Source organism: Crotalus tigris, unplaced genomic scaffold, assembly GCF_016545835.1.
Source record: "Crotalus tigris isolate CLP2741 ecotype Arizona unplaced genomic scaffold, ASM1654583v1 scf7180000017683.1919423, whole genome shotgun sequence".
Classification (NCBI taxonomy): Eukaryota; Metazoa; Chordata; class Lepidosauria; order Squamata; family Viperidae; genus Crotalus; species Crotalus tigris.
Genome location: NW_024096563.1, coordinates 1399993 through 1417377, shown reverse-complemented (window position 1 = coordinate 1417377; position 17385 = coordinate 1399993). Strand labels below are relative to the sequence as shown.

At 39.1% G+C, this 17385-nt stretch overlaps 1 protein-coding gene across 3 annotated transcripts in view; it reads left to right on the top strand.

Annotated features, from left to right (window-relative positions):
* The window catches only part of PEAK1 (pseudopodium enriched atypical kinase 1), a 36804-nt gene that overhangs the window by 7014 nt on the left and 12405 nt on the right, over positions 1-17385 (top strand). The window contains exons 3-6 of one of the 3 annotated variants that reach the window (XM_039337622.1): positions 5324-8553; positions 11382-11498; positions 12396-12586; positions 16606-17342. In XM_039337622.1, the coding sequence (XP_039193556.1) occupies positions 5429-8553; positions 11382-11498; positions 12396-12586; positions 16606-17342 (4170 nt within the window). In that variant the 5' untranslated portion in view covers positions 5324-5428. The remainder of the gene's footprint in view (positions 1-5323; positions 8554-11381; positions 11499-12395; positions 12587-16605; positions 17343-17385) is intronic. The other 2 variants (XM_039337620.1, XM_039337621.1) reach the window with 2 other exon arrangements.

Sequence of the window (17385 nt, the reverse complement as noted above, 5' to 3'; positions counted from 1 at the left end):
TAATCAAGTGATATATATACATGCATAGAAATATCCACACATGCTATCCTCAGGGGACATGTTGTCTCAGCAACCACCAAGAGTTCTACAAGTTGCAGAGGGAGAATATAAATATTATATTATTGTATTATAATGTGGAAACTTTAAAATTATTTATATGAAATGCAATCAATCTTTTACCTATGTTTTATTATCTTTAAAACAAGTAGGATAAATTGTAGACAATTCTGGTAAGAACTTTATAATGCTTGTAAAAATGTTGTTTGATTATTTAATCCTTCTATAAACTTTTAGAAAACATAACTTGAAGGGACGTAGTTTTTGCTGGCTGACATATTTGGATGTGGTTCAGACTAGGTGCACTCTATTAAAACAAAGGAAATGATTTCAGACAATTCTCTTGGCTGAGCAAGACTACTGTAAAAATAGTTGCTAGCTGTCATTTAAGTGCTAGATGATGCTGCATGGGAAGATTTCCTTGTAGCATGGGAAGGGGTCAGGAGTACCATTTGGGCAGCACTTTCTCAGATGATTAAAAAGTGTACAATTTGGACAGGAAATGGTAAAAAGCTGCTATTTCAAAGTTTTTTTTTCTTCTTGAGAACTACTGGAGGGTATTGTATGAAAATACTTTGGTTTGGATGCATTTTACTAGGTGGGTTCTATGATTGCAATAACATTTTTTCCACTTGACTCATAGGGAGAAACTAAACTTCTAAATCTATATTTGGTAATAATATATACTTTTATCGGAAAGGATAAAAATGTTAAGAGTGTTAAATTTTGTCTATCATCAGATCCAGCTGTACTTAAATCTTAGTAAGTAGGAAATGGAAAAATACCTAAAGTAGGCTAGAGGAGAAAGAATTTGTACATAGGCCACTTTAGCTGATTGTGTTCAGCAGGTCAGAGGTTCAAATCTCACCGGCTCAAGGTTGACTCAGCCTTCCATCCTTCTGGGGTAGGTAAATGAGGACCCAGATTGTTGGGGGCAATGGAAATATATATATATACATTGCTTACTGGTGTACACCGCTTAGAGAGTGCTTGTACTTAAAGCGGTATATAAGTCTCATAAATAAATAAATAAACATTGTTTTTTAACAGTATTATTTTTAATTTGACAATGCTGGAATACATACTTTACACATTAGTTTTTATAAACCTTTTGTGCAAAGTAGCTCCCAACTTCTGCAACAAACTTTGATTGCATTATTTTATTTATATATTGATGGGATTATAATAAATACTAAGATATACTTAAGAAATGTTTAAAATAGCATTAAGCTATAGCAATCTCAGGAATACAAGATTGTATTACCAACTACCTTCTCCAGTAACTGTTCAGAGTTATAACAGTGCTGAAAAGTTTTATAACAAATGCCCACATTTACACACTTCACAGTGTCCCTTAGTCACATGATTGCCATTGCAGTCAGTGTGCATTGTCCTGTGCTTGACCTGCTGTTTTTTTTCCTCCCCTGGCAGAGTAGAGAGGTGGAAAGAAAGAGATTACAAGAGAGCAAGCAAGCACACCATAGGGTTGATGGCACTAGCATATTGCTTTCAAAATGTATTTCCCCACCATGTGCCTGCTTTCTCTCTTGTAATCCCTTCCTCTGCAATGAATGTAAATACAAACATTAATTCCCTCCTTGCTGATTATCCTAGCATGTCTGTGCATTCCAAAGGGAGAGTGTGGATGATTTCCCACTTAGCAACTGCTTTGCTTAATGGCAGAACTGCAATTTCCAATTGCCACTACTTGAGGACTATGTGTGTTAAAAGAAAGATCATGACACGTATATTGTTTTCCTTCATATCCTGTATCACTGACATTTAAAAAAACTTTTGCTTTTAAAGCTCTGTAGTTTGCTCTCCAGTTAACTTATCTTCTTCTGTTGATTTGATTCAGTTTCCAATAGAGACGAAAAGATATTCTAGGGCTGACAAAAGCACAGTATCCATTTCCAACTCTTTAATAAACACTACAAAAAGTATAAATGGAAACAGTAAAAATTATGCTAACAGAAAAACTGTGTGTATCTAGTTACTATATCAACTAAAACAGACATGGGGAAACAGCTCACAATATATAGTCTGACATTATAAATTAGGATTTATATTGATTCATTTTTTAATTATGAAATGTTTTAATAGCATAGGTTAGGCATAAGTGGTTCCTGGAAGGAGAGAGTAAGGAATTAAAATAACTGAAGAAGCAAAGTTGATGAAGTTCTGGAAGAATTAGCAGGATCAGTGATCACAGGCAGAGGAATATCCTACCTTTGGTGATCACAAGCAGGGGAATATCATAAAAGGAAAGAAGAATTGGATGAGGCAACGTAGAATGATTTAAATTCAGAGCAGTATTAACCTGAATTTTAAACCTTAAGTTTTATGGAATGCAGCATGCTACCGGTAGTTGCTATTAGAAACTGCCTTGTCCATCACCATTATTTCATATAGAGCAAGGATTCTCTTGGGGAAAGCAATGAGAGCAGTTATGACATTTATAGAAACGTTGGTTTCTGGCTTTGACTTTTGGAGTCTGTGGCTTTCATGTCCTAAGCATACTGATGAGATTTTATTCCAGATCGAGATACCTTTTTCCAGGAGCAATATATTAAAAAATGAGATGTATTAGACCCTGAATACTGGAACAAGGCAGAAGGTTAAGATTCCCCTTATAAAATTATGGGAGATGTTGGTGTGTCAGTCATCAGAAAACAAACTGAAGATGATTCTGAATATATATTTAATAGTAGTCATCATAATAAACCTGAGATATGACTCCAGAAGAGCATGATGAGACTGCTAATCTATATAAGGGAAAATGCTTCCCCAAAATAAGGCAAATATACAAATGTACTTGAACAGAATGACTGTGTGAACATCTTGGCCCATTGAGAGGTTTTGGAATGTTCAGAAACAATAGATTGCAAGACAAATTGCATTAAAATATGCTGTAAGTATTTTAAATAGGCTGATGTTTGCGTCTCTGAAATCAAATGTGTTTTCCCTTATATAATGAAATGTTCACATTGAAGCAGGACTTATATAATAACTTTGTACATATAACATTAGTTCTTGTCTCTTCCAATCTCTCACACATATTTTTTTCTTTTTGGCTTTCTGCCTGTGAGTTGCATCTTTCTATTGACTTCATTCTAAAATGCATTTAAACGTTTTGTGATTTAATTTTATTTAATCAGAAGAAAAATGGCATTAATATCAATCCATAGTGGATAGAATGAAAGTAATAGATTTCCAGATTCTTTTTCAACTGCGTCTTAAACTAAACCTCTCTCAACCCCACCCAGTGAATCATATGTGCATATATGGGTAACTGGAATAACACTTTCATTATGCTGATGAAATGGGCTGTAGTTTATGAAATGTAATACTGAATTAAATTTGTTTTTAATAATCAGGAAAGATTTTCTTTTTGTGAGCATGGAATGCACCTTTTCTATGCCAATATATACTAATCTTATGTTACAAGTATATTTAGGTGTTAACAATAGTCATTGTATTAGAAAATATCTGACATCTATTCAGGCTATTGTATAAGACAAAGGAGAAGGCAAAGTTCATATAAATTGATTATATCCAGAGTGTAGTACAAATGGTCCTCATTGAGTGATTGTCTTGTTTAGTGGACATTCACAGTTACAAAAATGATGAAAAAAGTAATTATGCCCATCCTCACATTTACAACCTTTGCAGGTTGAAAGCTGAATTAAGATCATAAGTACCATTGCAAATGTTTTCATACAGCTCTGGGTAATACTGTTGTTTCAAAAACCTGCATGTATTGCCAAATAAGTCAATAAATCATGTTCTCAAATTAGAAATTAAAAAAAGATGTTTAAAGATATTTATACTGTGCCCTTTCGTTATTTGCATGTACTTGTGCTGTTTTTTCTAAAATGCAAAGTTTTTTCCTGGAGTCCAAATCTTAACTGATCATTCTGCAATTTTGGTCTGATGATGAACTATAGAAATGCTGATGAAAGGCCGGGTTCTTATAAGAGCCTTTTATTGCTCTGAATAGTGATTAGCTAGCTATACAGAGAGCTGTCAGGGATGACGTTTAATGCCTGCAGAGCATTCTGGAACATGCCAATACTAGGAAACTCCTCCCAAACCGTGGAAGAAAAAAAGGGTCCAACATTTTCTTCAGTTGAATAAAAACAAAATTAAGATGTGTATTGGCCTGAAATACCTATTGATAGAAATGGATGAGATAATTTTGCACTGTCAGATGACCTCTCAGCACACACTTGTCTATATTGCTCACTAAATGAATCAAGCATTTCTTTAAAGGCAAGCATTAAAAACAGGTTTAATAGGTGCATTCATTTTAATAGGCTCATTCATTGAGCTAGCCTGATTAATTAGTGCATGTTACCATCTGGTATTTACTGAGACCATTCATTTTTAGAATACTGAAATTGCAGGGAATATTGCATACCAATTAAGTTCTTTTAACTGGATTATGTTAGTATACAGTATTAGTGTAGGAGGGTTTCTTTGTGATTCAGCCAAGCACGCCTCAGAAAGAACCTGTCAGCCTGAAAATTAGAACAGAGAACTAGTCCCTTAAAATGCATAGTGGATAAAAGGAGACACCATGTATAATGTCTCTTGGACAAAGTACCCATTGGACAAGCTTATGATTCACTTAACAACCAAATATTTGCTTAATGACTTGTTAAACAATAACTTGCTTAACAAACATCATAAAAACAGTTACAGAATTGAGTCCAGTTACATGGTGACTCAGCTTATAACTGCAATGACTTACAATCAAAATTCTGGACTAAGCTGTGATTGTAATTCAAGAACTACTTGTATCGCTCTTTAAACAAAGGCAACAAAGCCAGAAATACATTATGCAAAAGTTTTAAAGATTATAAAATGCCCTCCAATGAAATATTATGGAAAGCTCTTCTAGTTATGTTACAGCTCCATCTGGTGTTCAGTAAAAATGCTTGTCTATCTTCTGTAATTAACTTGACATGTAGTATTTACACAAACTTATAGATCATTATTTCTATTTACTATGTATCAACATGAGATGAAAATTTACCCTTGTACTTTTACTATATTTGAAAACATAGCTGGCTACTTGTAAAAATATTTAGCTGTTTTATCTTACAACATCATTATGGAATAGATTAAGCTTAAAGTTAGTTCTTATTTTGTCACTAAAAAGATCAACACGAAGCCTAATGAAGTTGAGAAGATCAGCTCCTTGAGTGGCAGTTTGTACATTCACTTCTCACTGATTTTTAATCTCTCTCTTTCACTTTCCTAGGATGAACCAGATTTGATTATGCAAGCAAGACAGCATTAAATAATAAGGAATGATCTTATCACGCACTGAACAATCTTTAAACATTGGGTGTTTGGGCCTCAGAAAATGTCTGCTTGCAATGCCTTCACTGAACATGTGTGGAAACCTGGTGAATGTAAAAATTGCTTCAAGCCAAAAAACTTGCATCAGCTGCCTCCAGGCCCTGAAAAAGCTCCAGTCTCGAATTCAAATATAAAAACCAATGCAATTCACAGCAACCAGCATAATAAGAATACAGGAAATTTTCGGCCACCTGTGGCAAAGAAACCCACCATCGCTGTGAAACCCACCATGGTGACAATAGATGGACAGGGTATATGTGGTGAAATCACCTCCCAAGATCTTGGTGAGAACAAACCAGCCCTTGTAGGCTGGAATCAAAATATAACTGTTTTGAAGAAAAAGCCACTGAATAATAACAATAATAATGAAGAAGAAGAGAAAGAAGAGGTTGAAAGTTACAACAATATTCATAGATCTTTTGGAAATAATGATGATACAGATAAAGCTCCAAGCAACAATAATGGACTCACTGATGTATTGAAGGAAATTGCCGGCTTAGATCATTCAACTTTCCTAACAAGAAATGAAATTAATTCAAGGGAAGTATTCTTGGGACGAATAAACACTTGTTATAAGAAGTCATTAGAAAGAAAAATTCCTCCAAGTTGCCTGGTGGGTGGAACAAAGTCACAAAATAAGCATGTTGTCTTGAGTGGAACCACTGCTGTAATAAGCAGTGAAGGTGGCCGTTTCTGCTACCCGGAATTCTCCAGTGGAGATGAAAGTGAGGATGATCTGTTTTTTGGCAGCATCCATGATGATCATGAGAGTTGGGATGAAAGTGATGAAGAATTGCTAGCAATGGAAATCCGCATGAGGGGACAGCCACGTTTTGCTAACTTTAGGGCGAACACGCTGTCACCTGTTCGATTTTGTGTGGACAAGAAATGGAATACAGTGCCTTTAAGGCTTAAGTCTCTTCAGAGATTTTGTGCGGTAGACTATGATGACAGCTATGATGAAATTTTGAATGGCTATGGAGATGACCCTGTAATTCTTTTTGGACCGGAAGGCGTGCAAAGTATAGTTTCATCTGATTCTATGTCCCCTGATTCTTCTCTGACTGAAGAATCTCATTCTGGAACAGCCAGCAGTTCTTCACAAAAGCTTTGCAATGGTAGAATGTCTCCTAACAGTCCTAAAGGTAGCAGATTAATGGAAGGAGGTGATAACAGGTTTTCTGATGACCAGCAAGTTAAACTTTCAATTAAAAGCACTCAAAATGCTACCCAGATTGTAGAGACCCACAAAGCTGTGCTTGCCATTAGGCTAGAAGAAAAAAATAGCAAAAGTGCTATTCCCAGTAATAAGCAAGAATGGAAAAGTTCCTTAACTACGCCAGTTCAGACAACAACTACAAATTTGATCCCCATGGAAGAACAAGCAAAGCCTTACAGAGTAGTAAATATGGAACAACCAGTGTGCAAACCTTACACAATAGTGGATGTATCAGCAGCCATGACACATGAATGTATAGAGAATCGGGCAAAAAAACTGGATACCAGATATGTTCTGTCTAACCCAAATTCACCAGATGCCCTCAGTACAAATGCTATGTCTCATTCTGTGTCATGTGGGCAAGTAACTCCTAATCTTAAAAAATCCAACACTGCCAGATACCAGGAAGTTTGGACTTCTAGTACAAGTCCCCGACAAAAAATCCCCAAAGTGGAATTACCTGCCAGTGTTCCAGGGCCTTCTGTTCCTGTAAGGAAAAATATCCATAAATCTGCTCCCACTTCGCCTACATCAACAAATATTTCTACAAAAACAATCCCGGTCAAGTCCCCTAACTTGTCCGAAATAAAGTTCAACAGCTATAATAATGCTGGCATGCCCCCCTTCCCGATTATTATTCATGATGAGCCAACTTATGCTCGATGTTCCAAGAATGCCATCAAAGTTCCTATTGTAATAAATCCCAATGCATATGACAACTTGGCCATCTATAAAAGCTTTTTAGGCACTAACGGAAATCTCTCTGTTAAAGATAAAACCACTAGTATCATCAGCCATACGTATGAAGAAATAGAAACAGGAAGCACCGCATCTGAAAATACACCTAGTAGGTCTGCAGAATTACCCCAAGCGAAAGGTTCAGGCAATAACACGGAGAGGAGACTGACCTCTGTAGCTCAGAAGGTTCAGGAATTCAATAGCTGCCTTGGAAAAGGTCAGACTTCACCCAAAACCTCTTGCCGTGGCTCCCCAACAAAAGTACAAAGACCTTTTCAGGATTCTTTAGCTGAAGTAGAAGATAGACAGGAAATACTTAATGACGGTCGGGAAAATGCCTGTGCAGTACTGTCACAGATTGTAGCATCAATCCAACCTCCACAATCTCCCCCTGAAGTCCCTCAGACTGGCCCTAAGTCTTGCAGCGTGGAAGAACTCTACTCTCTACCTCCTGATGCAGACCCAGACAAGACCACCCCAGTGCGACCAAATTCACTGTTTTCAATGCAATCTCATCCGAATGCCGAGGGAATCAAATCCACAGAAGTTACGTCCAAAGAAATCCCGTCAAAATCCCCAGTCGTGCAGCCTTCAAAACCCATGGCAACTTCTCAGAGTCCGAAAACTGAGCAGGCTCCCCCTTTCCCACCTCCCCGGTCCACCTCTTCTCCTTATCATGCCAGCAAAGTGTTGCAAAAACATTTCGGCAATTGGAGCAAACCCCTGAGCCCAGCTAGGTCCACTGAGGCTGAATCCGTTTTGCACTCGGAAGGTAGGAGAGCAGTTGATGCCAAGCCTAAGCGATGGATATCGTTTAAGAGCTTCTTTCGCCGCAGAAAGACTGAAGAAGAGGAGGACAGAGAAAGAGAGAAAGGGAAACTTGTGGGTCTTGATGGAACTGTCATTCATATGCTTCCGCCACCTCCTGTCGAACGTCACAATTGGTTCAGCGAATCCAGAACAGATTCTAGTGAGAAACCTTCAGTTGTTTTTATGTTTAACTGTGATCAGGCAAAGTTGGAAACAAAAACCAATCAAACCAAAACTGAAGTGGAGCCAACCACTGAAGTTATGACAGCAGAGAGGGGAGAGACGGAAAAACAACCAGAGACGTCAGAAGAAAACTTAAAGAGCCATTCCTCTTCACCTCAACTTCCAAAGGAAATTCTCAGGTAAAATTTACATCACTAATTGGCCACTGGATTTTTTAATTACGTTTTTAATAACTTGGTTTGCTCAGTACGTTTTTTTAGTTCTTTCAACTATTGTAAGCACTATTCTATAATTTATATTCTCTAGATACAAGCAGAAGATCATGCCATTCCTCAATTAAGACAAATAAGTTTGATGGACTTTTAAAAAGTAAAACAATTATGGGATAAGCTTTCATATATTAGGATATTTTATCTACTTGTGAAGTTTACTCACCTCCCCCCCCCAAAAAACAAATGAGATAATTTACCATGATATGCTTCTGCTTATCATGGTAAATTAAAGCCCACACCTTTTGTAAACAGCTGATGTTGTGTCTCAGTTTATTCTTCTAATGGAACAAATCAATTTAGATGGATAAATGTAGATCAGAAAGACAGTTGTCCAAACATGGGGCTGTTTCCAGTAGGGACTTCTGGACTAGAGGAGAGAAAAGGGGGTTAACTTCAAAATCTGTAATTTAACTGTTATTTTTTTACAAATATGGATCATGTTTCTGGCCTATATGCAGGTGTTAAAATAGAAGTCTGGAATTTCAAAATACAGGCTTTTTAAAATTTGATTTCTGCCTTCTTTACACATCCTTCTCAATTAGATTAGGAATGTATTTCATATATTCAGTGCTGCTTCATTTAAAACATTTTACAGACAAATTTCTCAAGGCTAGAAATATTAGATTGTCATTTAATGAAGTGGAGCCTTCCAGTTTCGACATACAGATTTATTGCTTGTTATCCTCAGTATTACGAGTAGACAATGTTATGCTTTCTGAGAATGAAGACTTGACAAAACTCATACTTTTTCCTATCTTCCTGAATCATGTTTCAAGGCACATTTCCACATAGATTTTTTTTTAAAAAAGTTTTTTTAAAAAAATTGCTGCAAACAGCTATCTTAAGAGGAATAAAGGAGGAAAAATGTAAATAAGTAGGATTGCATTTAGATACAGCCCATCGTGATATATCTTTATAGGTTAAAGCATTGTTTTAACATACACACTTCATTTCCTATGGTTTAATGTTGCAATTCCACAAGCAGCAAAGACAAAAAGGCACTAATTAATGCAAATTAAAGCTGATACCTAGCAGCATCCCAGGTAGCTAACTTTTTACAGGTAATCTTTTTTTTTTCTCCTCAAGCAGCATTAATGAGCATTCATTCTTTCTAATATACCTTTTATATGTGGCTGGATGGATTTTGAATCACTCAGAAAATCTTCACTTCAGCTTTCTATTGCTGCTTTCTCTTTCGTATCATTACTTCTCTTTCCAAAGAATTATTGCTACCAAAAAAAAACACTGCGCAAATCTTGAGCTACTTGGGTACTATCTAAAAATTTGAATGACACTTAACTTCATCCCAAAAATGCTGATGCAAACACAAGCTCAAACGAGATTTGATTTTATTCAAAAAGCTGATACTGTAAAGGCTTAGGTCCAAATGAATGTATAATTGACCCAAATATTGTTTATTTTACCTTTTGTATAACAGATGCCATTTCACTTAAATTCTCATAAATTCTAACAATGCTTCGCATGAAACTGGGACTATTCTGATTATGTTACTTCTGCATCCAGCAATGATTAGGGTGAAAACTAGTGTTTTGTGATTTACAGCTCTTGTAAATCAGCCCCTTATCTACAGTTTCCTAGTTCCCTCACATGACCAGCTATTAACTCTGTTGATAGCCAAATCACTAATTTACTTCTTAAATCAGCCCACATCTTTCCTGAGCCAATATGTTAACTATCTCAAATTATTTGTAATTTCAAAAATAATTTTTGGTACTATGATCTACCAGCATCCGGATATACATCAGTAAAATCAACCTGACACAGTTGCACCCAGACTTTTATGGCTAAACAGGAATGTCGAAGATTCACATTCTGTCCATTCCATAACTTCAGAACATTCAGTTGGGATTTTATTGTTATGAATCTCGAGGTGGGATATAGAATTGGCTGTATTGTTTTACGAAGAACCACACATGATGTTTCTTTAGTTAATGCTACTTATTGACGGTCAGTTTATTATTAATTTTTATTGTTTAGGAAAATAATAGTATATCTATAGAAATTAAAAAATACAATTCTTTGTATTCTGCCCTTATGCAACTAGGCAGTAAAATGGTGAGCAGCACTGATCTTTCAAGCTGAGTAAAACACATGAAAATACATCTTGATGAAAACACAACTTTCCTTCCGTTTTCTTTGTGCAGTTGCACTGTAGAAGCAGGGAGCAGATAACTATGTCCTAGATGTTCCTTTCTTTTTTCATTTCCTTCCTTCAAAAGGATTCTGAAATTTAAGAAATACTTGGTAATAGCATTTTTCCTACTTTAATTTGTTTTATTGGAAATGAGAGAATTCTGCCCTCTTTTGCAATAGGAACTGAATAATTGCATACTACTCTTACAACTGTATTCTCAGAACCTCTCTCTCTTTTTTATATAGCTGTGAGTGGCTAAAGTACTATGTTTGTTTCTTCCATTAGCCCAGCTCCTTTATTGGTCCAATTCCAAAACAAGCCAATTTTCACAATTTTAAATAAATTCATCTTTGTTTCAGCATTCTCCAAATGAAGAGTAACAAGGTGTAAGATGTGCACGCTATTCTGTAGTAAAGAAAGGGTTAACAAAGAAAGCTTGCACTTTGCTTATGCCAGAGTTTCTAAGGTGTTTTGGCACATTCCCCAGACCAACCCCTGAAGGTAAACATCAAGGTGCAGGAGGTGATATCATTCTGTGCAGACTTCAGCTTTGTTGCTCACTGCTTTACACAACTTATAGCTCACCAGACCCCAGTGGAATAAATGCTTCACCAGAGTTTCGAGACATGATTAAAAGGCTCAAGAAGGCTCTGAGAGAATTTCCTTTAATGGGGAACTGTGTGAGTGAGTATAGTGGGTGAGTTTCTCCTTTTTGTTTACCTTCTCAGTGGATGAATTTACTTTGGTAGCACATTTCTGAAAGGGACGCATGAAAGAGATTCTCCTCCATGGGAACTAGAAATGAGTCTGTTCCAAACTTATCAATCTAGAGAAGTTTGTAGAAATACTATTCCGCAGCAGGAATTCTTCCTTCAAATTAAGCAACTGTTAGGTGGGGTTGTTTTGAATGGAGCAGTTGTATTGGAGTTAATGAGAGCAAAGAGCAAAGTTTGTTAAACAGAAAAGTGTTTTCCATACCTTCAGTTCCCAAAGTGAATTTACAACTCCACAGTTTTAGTTTTGAATGTGCAAAGTTACTTGGGCTAACCTTTTAATGGTTTCACTTTTTGTGCAATTTGTTATGTTTACACTGTTCTGCTGCATGTTAATAAAATATCAACACTGATAATATGACTTTTTAACTTCACCTTTTTATCAGTACTAACTTCTGTGGATGACTTTATGTCAGCATTACAAAATTCCTTGAATGTGGTAATGGATATGTGTATATTGATAATGTTATTGTGTTGGGCTGAAACTAAAGAGATACTAAGTATTGATTTCTAGTATTGCAAGATGTTCAGCTGGAATCTGGAACTCTAATCAGTTGTGTTCAATGATGGGGTCTATATTCTGTATTGTGAATCCTGTGTAATTTTTCCAAGGCACATTAACTCTTAATTTAATTGATACTCCTTTGTCTTTGTTCCATACTAAGTTTTTAAGTGTGATATAAATAACTGTAACTACTATCATTGTTTGTACAGTTTAAAATGCTTGCCTATGTATTTTAAAGCATTCTAGAAACTCTTATGCTTTTTTATTTTCTTTAACACAATTCATTAAAGATAACTGACATTTGCTTTTATTTCAGTCAAGTGCCTGATGAGAAAACAAAAACTGTGGAAAATGCATCCCCTCCAATTCCAACTTCTGCATTTGAAAAGCAGGACGTTGACAGTCCTGCATTCCGAACTCCAGAAATATTACGGTTGGAAGATGAGAGAGAAGAAACGTCTGATTCTTCTGACATGAGTGCCTATAGTGCTACATATAGTAACTTAGGTAAGTACCTTACGTCTGTGTCAGAATCCAATTATATTTCATCTCTAGTTATCGACTATGGAAAACCCCTTTTCTGCCCTCTTTGGATTCTGTCATACTACGAAGGGGAAGGGGGATGAGCAAAGGGGTTTATGGCTCTCACTTCCTTCGTTACAACTTCAAAGGGACTGAATGTGGATCTCACCAAGAGGACTGACCATAACAATATGGCCATCACCTTTCATGTACTCCTCTGAAGTCTCTCTTCCGCCAACTGTGAGGAAAAGAGGGTGGAAATGTAACGCCTGGGATTGTCGCTGGAAGGACGGTGGAGTGGGGGGGCTGCTTGGGAACACTTAAAACCTTGAATGGTAAGGCTTGGGCCCCAGGTCCTGTCTAGAACACCTGCAACCATCTTCTCTTAATAAAGATGCCTGTTGGAAGAAATATTCCAAGATTTTGGTCTTCTTAAGATGCAAAGTGGGATGGGTCCTTACATTAGACAAGACCTGCAGAATTAGTCCACCTGGAAGGGAGAACATTGCCGGGGGACTGTGCAAAAATTACCATGTCAGACGACGGAGCAGGTAGGGAGAAAACTCCCTGGAAAGGGAGCCGCTGCCCCGACTGAAATCCTGCCAGATGTCGGGATCTGAGAGGTCAGATTCCTCTGGAGAAGAGGTGGTGGAGACATGGGACACAAACTTCGGTGGTCAATGGGCGTTGGAAAGAAAGCCGAGTGAGAAAAGAAATCAAGAAAGGTGACTCTGAGACGGGGGGGCAACCAACCAGAATGGAAGCAGGAGATGGAGAAATCCCTGCACGCAAGTGAGGAGGAAGGGAGCTGGGCACCGTATTCGGGCTGGATCCTAGAGAAAGCTATCGACCTGATGAAGAGGGCTCTCAGCTCCCTAGGAGAGGAGAATTCTGAGCCCTACGGCCGCCCCAGCTCCTGGAGCCCAAAGGGAGAGACACCGAGAGGGAAGTGGAACCTGCAGCCCCGAGGACGTCTGCTGATCCAGTAGTCCCCACTCCCTGCTGACGGCAATCTGGATGGAAGACACTACCACTGACACCGAAGGCACCGATCCATTCAAAGACTCCCGCCGCTGGACGTGAGATTCAAGGGGGAGCCGACACGCTTGGGGTTTTTCCTAACCCAAGTCCTCAGCTACATGGAGGAATAAGGGCAGCACATCCCCAGCAACAAAGCCCGTATTCGGATCGTGCAATCTGCCCTGAACGGCCTGGATTGGGTGGTGAACTTGCACGACTCCAATGCCCCAGAGCTCAATGATTTCAACCGTTTCATGTCCTCTCTGAGAAGGCGATTTGAGGACCCCCTGGCTGATCGCAAAGCCCACGAAAGGATCAAAACGATGAGGCAAGGCAAATGCCCGGTAGCCGAATATAGGCAAGAATTCCAGGCTGTTGCCAGCAAACTGAACTGGCCGGAAGACATCCTCCTTAGCCATTTCAAAGACGGACCTATATGATGCTTGCCTGCCCTGAGGGGACTCACACCAACTTGAGGAATGATACGTCCTGGCAGAGGAAGCAGAGATCGACATACTGAAGAGGCACCGCCAAGGAAAACAATGGAGCCGCTCACCACCTGAGTTGACACGTGAACCAGTGAAACCATCGGCTATGACCAAGAAGCAAATGGGGTGTTTCAAGTGCGGGAGAGAAGGGCATTGGGCTGTAGACTGCCACTCAAAAGCCCCCCCAGACAACCCAGATAGATCACCGGCCAGCAAATCCGGGAAGTCTCCAGCTAAGCCAAAAGAACCTGCCATGAGAATGATGGAGGCTGTGGAATCCCCCACCTCTGCTCATCAGGGGGAAAGAACTCCAGCCTACACCACAGGGCCGGTGGACGCCTCAGACGACAGCTCGGAGGGCGAACCCCTGGTAAGTGGACGCATCGCACCCATCCTCAAGACAGTGACTATATTAATTCCCCCCATGCCCAAAGCCGTGAAGGTGAAAGCCTAAATAGACTCTGGCTGCACCTGCTGCCTCATTAGCCGGACGCTAGTGGGGAATCTGGGCATTCCGTCAAGGAGACTGGAACAACCAATCTCATTTGGCCAGTTAGATGGGTCCATAGCAGGGGGGGGGTGCCAGCTACCCTAGCCACCTCTCCCTGGCAAACATGAGGAAGGCATAACGTTTGTGGTGACCCCAGGCATGGAATACCCGATGATCCTAGGGTTGGAATGGTTAAAAAAATGGAACCCCTGGGTGAATTGGAGGACGGCAGAAATCAATTTCCCAAAAGGGGATTCTGTGGACTTAAAATCCCAAGGGGAGCTACCAAAATTAAGAATGGAAAAAGCATCCATGGGAGAGGAAAAGGGACTACCAGAAATACCAGAGGAATACAGAGATCTAGCTGAAGTTTTCAGTGAGGAGAGGGCGGATGAGCTCCCCCCCCCCACCGACCCACGGACTGTGCCATTGAATTCAAGCCTGGGGCAATACTCCCGAAGCCCAGATTATACTCCATGAACCCAAAGGAAGAGGAGGAAATGGAAAGATTCTTAAAGAAAAACCTTTCATGTACTTCTCTCTGAAGTCTCCCTTCCACCGACCATGAGGAAAAGGGGGTAGAAATGTAACGCCTGGGATTGTCTCTGGAAGGACGGTGGAGTGGGGGGGGCTGCTTGGGCCCCAGGTCCTGTCTAGAACGCCTGCAACCATCTTCTCTTAATAAAGATGCCTGTTGGAAGAAATATTCCAAGATTTTTGTCTTCTTAAGATGCAGAGTGGGGTGGGTCCTTACAGTCTGCACAAAATATCAATTGTGGCTTGGTTATTGGCTGGGTTCACAGACAATACTAGGCCTGAACAGTATTAGACAAAACCTATTGGATTTGTTTGTTAAATTTACGTATGACTCATGGGTCATGATTTCTGGCAGTTCACAACAATTGTGCAGTGTAGCAATACAACATTCCCAGAAGATTAAAAGCACATAAAGTTGTTGCTTCTTCACTAGACCTCCCAGTTTGTCACTTCTCCCTTTTAGGGAGCAACAGATATTTCGTTCTCCTGCCCTATTCTAGCAAAACAAGTGTAATTGAAATAATTGCACATTTTCCCGTTCATTATCTAGTTCTTCTGCTTTCTTTATTACTTTCCTTTTGTTGAATTATCGGTAGTAAACGTCTTGGAACAGGGATATTCTTTTTGTGTTCTGTAAAAGGACTGTGCATGCAATATTAGCAAATGTAATTGTGGCCATAATTAGGTTGTGTGGAGCATCATGCTTTAGTTTGAGAAGTGATTTGCTAAACCAGCTTGGCTTGCCATATGGGATTGCAACTTCCTGGATCTCCAGTCAGCAAGGCAAACAGCTTTTTTTCAGTTAATCTCTGTTCAGCAAAATGCATTCTTCAAAATAGTGTCATACGAAAAAGACGGTGCTTGGCAAAAATATTGCTTTGGGGAAGACAGGATTACAAGGTATGAAAGGAATGTATAGGGGAAAAATACTCAGTGCATGAGCTGCTGAGCTCAAGGAAAGACTTTTTAGCTGAATTGAGAGTATAACTGGTGAGGTGTAAAGAAAAAAAAGCTACATTGTCCTGGGTGAAGACCACAACGCTTCCTTTTAACGTAGTACGTATATTTTTGAAAAAGAGGCAAAGCAAGTTGAAATATGTGCTATTAACTTTTTGAACAATGTTATAGGATTCCTTCGGTTCCAAATATCAGATTGTCATAGGGCATCTAATGTTTAGCTGCATACAGCTATTAGAAGAAGGTGACATAATTTATATGGTACATTTTAGCTATGTTCTGTGTAAAGCAAATATGTTTTGCATCTTCAAAGCAATAATACACAATAATATATGGTAATAATTGTAATCTTATTTGATTGTCTCCATTTGGTGGAAAACGGGTTTGTTATAAAAAGTACAGTTGTTTCCTTGCCAGCTACCCAACTATAAAATCCTGATATATACTATATCTGTGCATACTATTGAGTCACAAAAAAAAAAAAACCTTTCAATTGTTTTATTACTCCACAGGGCAGTCCAGAGCAGCAATGATGCCTCCAAAGCATCCACGGCAACTCAAGGGAGCTTTGGAGGATGCCATTGCATTTGGGGGAATATCTGATCCAGAAATATCAGCCATCTTAAATCCCACCCCACCTCCACTGCCAAAGAAGACTATTTTGAGAGCGCACACTGAACCTCTCCCGAAAGACCTCCAGAAGCAGGCTGTTGAAAATAGTCTTTGTGTGATGGCTAATCCTACCTATGACATCGAGACTAACTGGGAAGGAAGCAGCATCTGCTCTTCTGTCAGCTCAGAATTCAAGGCAGTGGACAATGAATCCGGGGATTCTCTGGGCAGACCCCCAGACAAAGGGCTGCCAGTTTCACCTAGCACCAACCTCACTGCTATCAGTATTAAGAAGAGCGGTTCCAGTAGCATGGAGTCTGTCTCCGTTAGACCTGTTACCCACAGTAAGGCGAGTAAAGCTGCCCAAAAGCCACAGCAGCAAGCGCTTTATAGAGGAATTGAAAACAGAGAAGAGGTAGTGAGCAAGATCAGAAGCCTTCACGCAGATTCACTGAAGAAACTATCTGTCAGATGTGAGGATCTTTTTATGGCCGGACAGAAAGATCAACTTCGATTTGGGGTAGACAGCTGGTCGGATTTCAGATTAACCAGTGACAAGCCCTGCTGCGAGGCAGGAGACGCTATCTACTACCCTGCTTCTTATGCAAAAGATTCACTTAACCATTATGCTGTCAAGGTAATGAAGATTTTTCTGCTGCTAGGTTTAATTGCTTTTTAAT